Source organism: Aquarana catesbeiana, linkage group LG03 (genome assembly GCF_042186555.1).
Source record: "Aquarana catesbeiana isolate 2022-GZ linkage group LG03, ASM4218655v1, whole genome shotgun sequence".
In the NCBI taxonomy this organism is placed as follows: domain Eukaryota; kingdom Metazoa; phylum Chordata; class Amphibia; order Anura; family Ranidae; genus Aquarana; species Aquarana catesbeiana.
The window spans coordinates 697,996,759-698,003,486 of record NC_133326.1 but is presented as its reverse complement, the minus strand read 5'-3'; the positions used below and the strand labels follow the sequence as shown (position 1 = coordinate 698,003,486).

At 38.4% G+C, this 6,728-nt stretch overlaps 1 protein-coding gene across 1 annotated transcript; it reads left to right on the top strand.

Moving 5' to 3' along the window:
* Positions 1-3,878: 3,878 nt before the first annotated feature.
* On the top strand, positions 3,879-5,424 carry LOC141134843 (olfactory receptor 5G9-like). The gene has a single exon (XM_073624277.1). It carries the CDS (start codon positions 3,882-3,884, stop codon positions 4,824-4,826), a length of 945 nt encoding a protein of 314 aa, XP_073480378.1. The 5' UTR covers positions 3,879-3,881; the 3' UTR covers positions 4,827-5,424.
* Positions 5,425-6,728: the final 1,304 nt, after the last annotated feature.

Sequence of the window (6,728 nt, the reverse complement as noted above, 5' to 3'; positions counted from 1 at the left end):
CGTCTGGCACTAACGAAACAAATAGTCTCCTCTCTATACAGTGCGAGGCTGGTCTCCGTCACCCACAAAACATGCAGAAAAGCAAACCTTTTAGTCCAATACCCAGAGCTCCTCTCACTCAGGTTCCTTCCTGAGTCTCAAAACCAGAGCAACCTGCTGTGCTCTCTTCTTGGATATATAAAGTCCAGCTGACTGTGGACTCCAGTGGACCCGAACATCCGGACCGGAACTGAGCCTGCCACAGAGGCTGGAAAAACCGGGCCGGATTCCAGTTCAGTCCCTTACAATGGAACGAATGCGTGGTGAAATGTACCCATTATCGCATATCTCACCTCACATACCATCACAATATATATATATATATATATATATATATATATATATATATATATATATATATATATATATATATTTATTACATATAAAAATGGAAATGTGCCAAACAACAGACACTGAAATTGTTTTTACAGTTTTAGGATGAATGGCTCCACAGTGCCTGCAACTACAGAGGTTGCTTGTTTAGAATAGGTAAACACTAGATTGTCTGTAGCCTGGCCACATGATCCCTTTAGGGTAAGTTCTGCAATAAAGACTAAAATATGCTTACTAAAACTATAGTATGCATTTTACGGGATGAGCTCATCACTGTGCTGCTTCTCCTCCTACTGTCCAGTTTCAGGCTGGGCGCCATTGCAGGAGAACCTAGGCTCAGAGGAAGTGAGGAAAATGATACTGGTTGTCAGACTGAGGACAGCTAGTGACAGAAAAAAAGCACTACGGGGGACATTTCTGGAGTGAAGCTGAATATTGCATCAAAGCTGGATTATTTATTTTATCTTTTATTGGACAATTCATTCACATCTTGTTTTTTTATTGGTGGCATTCTACTTTAATCTAAAGCAAGATCATTGCATAGTTAACTGGGAAAAAGGTTCAGGTTGATGTGTACGGTAATGAGAATTGTTACTTTGCCTTGAACATTCATTTTAATAAATTTAATTGGCTCAAAGGAATATTCAAAGCCCCGGATGGCTCAGATGGTGATCCCTTTAGGACTTCAGACGCATGTCATAGTAATGCATAAAAACAATAAATTCTCACCATAAATCAGCAGATCTTGTTCTATAATGAGCTCAGAGAGCTGAAATGTGCTCTGTGCATGTTTGATGATTTTTTTTCTACAAATTTCTGGCAAGTAATTAAATCATTTTAGTAGTTAAGAGGTTAGACCGCCGCAGGTAAGTGACTACATGGCTGGGGAAAAGATGCAAAAGACTTTGAACTGTTTGTAATAGCTCTTTTGATTTATACTTTTCAGATTCTTAAGTCATTCTTCCCTAATAAATAAAAGAGATAGTGGGAAAGAATACAGGATGTGCCCGAACTCTTGTTAGACATGTAAGGATGTGGAGCTTATAGTAGTTCATTTCATATCTAATAATTCTGGGAGGTGTACAACCTGAGAGCCCATAGGGTATGACTCACACCAGTCCTAGACATAAGCCAATGGAGCAACACAAGTGTAGATGGATGGAACCGTGGATGGTGTCCATAAATTGGAAGCGGTTGTAGGGAAAGCTGACAAACTTCATTGGGAGAGAATAGGTTCAGTTAGAAAATTACACTTCAATTGTGATTACTAGTTTTTTAAGCAATCATTCCCTTTGCTACATTTTTTTTCCTTATTTGTGGGTGTTTTGTCTTTGATCTTGTTTTGTGATTGATTTGAGGTCAGCGGTCAGCTTCTCTCCTATCCACACCAAACCTTTTTTGTGCTGCAAGGCTTTTTTTTTTGTTTTTTTTTTATTTTTTTCTTCAGAGGATGGCATTTGGGGGTTTTCATTAGTATTGGAAGTATATTGTTTTTCTTTTTATTGATAGGATATTTTTTTTTTTTTAGATTAAACTACTTTTTCTATGCAAGATTCCACTTTAAAAGAATATACTGTAGGCATTTGTTACAGGGGCAGATCTGTTTTGGGTTTTTAATTTTAATTTTAATCTTGGTAGAGCCTTTTTAAATTTTATTTTGGGGTGTTATACCACTTCAGGCCCCGACTGTTTCACCCTCTTCCTGCCCAGGCCATTTTTCAAATTGCAGCGCTGTCACACTTTGAATGACAATTGCTCACTCATACAACACTGTACCCAAATTAATTTGATTTCATTTTTTTAGACAGATAGAGCTTTCTATTGCTGATATTTAATCACCACTGTTTTATTTTATTTTTTTGCTATATAAAGTAAAAAAAGGCAACACAAATGTTATAAAAAAAAAAACATTTTTTAGTTTTTGCTATAAAATTTTACAAATAAATAATTTTTTCCTCATAATTTAGGCCAACACTTATTGCACTACATTTCTTTGGCAAAATATAAACCCCCATTAAAGTATATTATTTAGTCTATTGTGTGCCTCCTAGGTGTGCATTCCTATTGGTAATTGTTTCTGTCTGTCTGCTCATCTCTTGGAGATGTGATTCATATTTTGATCACATTACCTCGTTATCGAACCATTGTGGGATGTTATGTGTTTATGCTTATGATAACGTGTAATGTACTTTGTGTATCCAGGCTTGTGGGCTGAGTCCCGAACGGTCTGGGCTTGTTTAAGTGACTAGGTGTTTAATTAGCTTAATGTTTATGTTTATGTTGACAATTCCTTGGCTACAGTATATTAATTATAATCCTGTTTACAGTTTGCATTGTATACGATAATGTGATTAGGCTACCTGATCTTGTGCGCTATATATTTGGTGTGAATTTACAATAAAGTGAGTTCCAGTTTGCACCTAAGCTAGTGTCATCTAGTTCTTGGGTGCTCAGGTACAATACCTGGTTCCTGGTCCAGGCTGAAGGAAGCTATATTTAGACGGAGGCAACCAAGCTGGGTGCTGGACGTTCCATCGCACAAACACCCCAAGTGGTATGGTGAGTCTTTTCAAGGCTTCATTTTTTTGCCACAAGTTTTTGGAAAATGCAGAAAGAAAAAGAAATGTTTTTTTTTTTACACAAATATGCGTGACATTCTTTATCCTAAAGTATTACTAAAGGCAAAATGTTTTTTTTTTTTAGTTTTAGAGTGAAGAGGGATTAGAACCCCTGCCAGTTGTTTGGCTATGGGACAGGAAGTGAAGGGAGATCTCTGAAATGGGACACAGATGGCAAAAAAACAGATCAAAAATTGGGTGCCTATGATAAGAAGCTGTATCTTTCTTTCTCAGAAAACATTTATTCATATAGGGCGTACACACGGTCGGACTTTGTTCGGACATTCCGACAACAAAATCCTAGGATTTTTTCCGACGGATGTTGGCTCAAACTTGTCTTGCATACACACAGTCACACAAAGTTGTCGGAAAATCCGATCGTTTTAAACGCGGTGACGTAAAACACGTACGTCGGGACTATAAACGGGGCAGTGGCCAATAGCTTTCATCTCTTTATTTATTCTGAGCATGCGTGGCACTTTTGTCCGTCGGATTTGTGTACCCACGATCGGAATTTCTGACAACGGATTTTGTTGTCGGAAAATTTTATCTCCTGCTCTCCAACTTTGTGTGTCGGAAAATCCGATGGAAAATGTCCGATGGAGCCCACACACGGTCGGAATTTCCGACAACACGCTCCGATCGGGCATTTTCCATCGGAAAATCCGACCGTGTGTATGGGGCATTAGTGGGCTGTGAGAACCCCAGGATTTGTTTTCAAACATTTAAAAAATCTATGTATTGCCCAATTCTACTTTGATATGATGAGGATATGAGTAGTCTGTTGTTTGTTTTTTGCAAAATGTGCTATTAAGAAAAAAAAAAAAAATTGGTTGCTATAATACTCTCTTTTTCTTAATTTGTACAAATAGGTTTTTTCAACTGTAGGTAATGAATCAAACAGTGGTCCCCTGGTTCATACTCCTGGGTTTTCATAATATTGCTATTGATAACTACAAAGGTTTCCTCTTCCTAGCATTTCTTCTCCTCTATGTGGTCACCATATCAGGCAACCTCTTGATCATCTTTCTGGTGGCAGTAAGTCAAAGTCTTAGCTCTCCTATGTACTTTTTCTTAAGCCATCTGTCATCGTGTGATCTTCTCCTGAGCTCCGTAATCGTCCCTTTGATGATGAACATTATATTAAAAGTGAAGGAGTCCATTTCATTCTTTGGCTGCATTACCCAGTTTTATCTTTTTGGAGCTCTGGCCACAACAGAATGTCTTCTTCTTGCAGTTATGTCTTACGACCGTTACGTGGCCATATGCAACCCATTACGATACTCTTCAATCATGGACCTTCCTAAATGCATCCAGCTGGTTTTTTGGTCCTGGTTTTTAGCATTCACTGTCATGTTGACCACGGCTATTCAGATGGGTAGACTCGATTTTTGTGGTCCCAACGTTATTGACCATTTCTTCTGTGACCTGGCTCCTCTCCTGCAGCTATCATGTTCAGACACAACTTTTATGCAGATTCATAATATTATTACAGGTCTTCCGGCAACCTTTATCCCTTTAATGTACATTACTGGTACATATATTTCTATCTTCATCACAATAGTCAGAATACCTACCAAAATCGGCAGACAAAAAGCCTTCTACACTTGTAGTTCCCACTTGACTGTTGTGTCCATCTATTATGGGACTTTGGTTGTTGTCTATCTATTTCTCTCTAAAGATCATGAATTAAATATTAACAAAGTACTTTCATTGCTATATACCGTGGTCACACCATTGGTAAACCCTATTATCTATAGCTTCAGGAACAAGGAGATCAAAATAGCCTTTTCCAAATTAGTTTTCATGAAAAAAAATCAAAAAGCTTTGAGATAAATGAGAATTTACCATAGGTATAAGGAAAGGTATTTGGTAAAAAGGATCCTGCAGTGCGATGTATTACCTAACAAGCATTAGAAAATGGTGGTTTGTAGATGTATAAAACAGCTATGTAGAAGCTAGAAATTGCTTATGCATTGAAGGCACTAAAAACATCATTGGGTTGAAAAAGGGCTGAGGTATAGATTGGCCAAGATTAAAAACTGAAAATTTTTTATTTTTTATACTAAAATAAAGTACTTATTGGGGTTGATATATAATAAGGGCAATTAGATTGTTCACTCTGAAAGGGAAGATTCACTTTCAAAAGGAATTTTTCGCCAGAGGTTTAGTGAGTGTGGTAAAAATTTACATGCAAAAAAAAAACATAAAAAAATAAAAAACAAACTTGCACATGATGGGGTGGTGGACCTTAGTAGAGCTTCACCTCATTCACTAAGCTCTGGGGAAAATTCATACGCTGTTTGCTATTTCACTTGTAAAGCAAAACAGTCTATTTGTCTTTAGTAATTCAACTTCATTATCTCTTGTGTAGGTGGTAATGAATACTCAGAGTAATCCTTAAAGCTACCCTGTCATTAAATTTTAAGTCCCCTAGTGCAGGGAAGTCAAACTCAATAACATTGTGGGCCACATCAGCAATATAGTTGCCATCAAACCCCAAGTAAGACTATATAAATGTATCTAGTCTTTATCATATTGAATTATTGCCTCTGCATTTGTTTATTACTGGTTCTAGTAATAACTAAATACTTAAAGTGTTTCTAAACCCAGGACCCTGCATTCACTATATCCGGTCTCCCACAGTACATGGAAATGCAATTATTATAGTGAATATAAACTTCGAAATACCTTTTACCAGTATATAGCAGTTGTGACGGACTATGGACACCCTGTTGGGTATTTCTGCCAAGAAGCTGCTTCCCAAGTCTTGGAACATGAGACTAATGGATCTGGCTATAGTAACCCCAAGTAACCCCAAGAACACTAGTTTTGGTGTACACCAGAAATAGAACTGTTTATTAGAACAAGAATACAGGCTTATATACACTTGAGAAAGACATTCCCCCCCTCCTGATCATATTACCCTAACAATAAAACTGTAACTAGAAATATAAATTAACATGAGCTATTTAACTAGTCATTTAACCAGCCTAGGTGTGACTCAGAGGTTTGACCTTTCAGGTCAGACTTGCCTTCTCCTAGCTCAGAAGACACAATCTACATTATCATACGTATAAACACAGACCACAAGGGTAGTGCGCTAGTAGACAATAGCCGAGTTATTTAGCACAATAAACAATGGGTGGAAGGCCCTTAGTGGGTTCACTAGACATACTTGCAATAAACATATTATAGCAGACAACCCCAGACAGGTGGCTTGCTGATGACATCAGCATCTGCTATGAGTCCCAACGGTATGAAGGAGTCACTATTTTAATATAACAGTTAGGCCCTATATTCCCAGAGTCTGTGTGTCTTGGGGAGACATGGACTTGAATCCAAAGTAACATTACTTCAAGGGGCCCCAGGCATACACCTCACACAGAGTATTGTTCCCTTAAATTCCAGGGCCCATAATCAGTAGCCAAGAGGTCCCCTCCAAAAGCATCTGTCCCGGGTGAGTCTATCACAGCATTCTTTTGACTTCTATCAGTGTCTGGCCAAGAACTGGTTAAAGCTTGTAGGAGGAGTTTTCATTCTCCTCTGACTGTCCTATGAGGCTGAATGACACCTGACCCTCTGTCTGGTCAGTGCTGATTGGCCCTGTGCTAATCACATAGGCATGTGCAGGGGGTGTGCCAGGTGTGCCTGGGCACATCCTAATCACCCCGGGCACTAGTGTATCATCCAATGTACAGAAGTGTGCGGGGCACATGACCCCGATGGAAGTGGCTG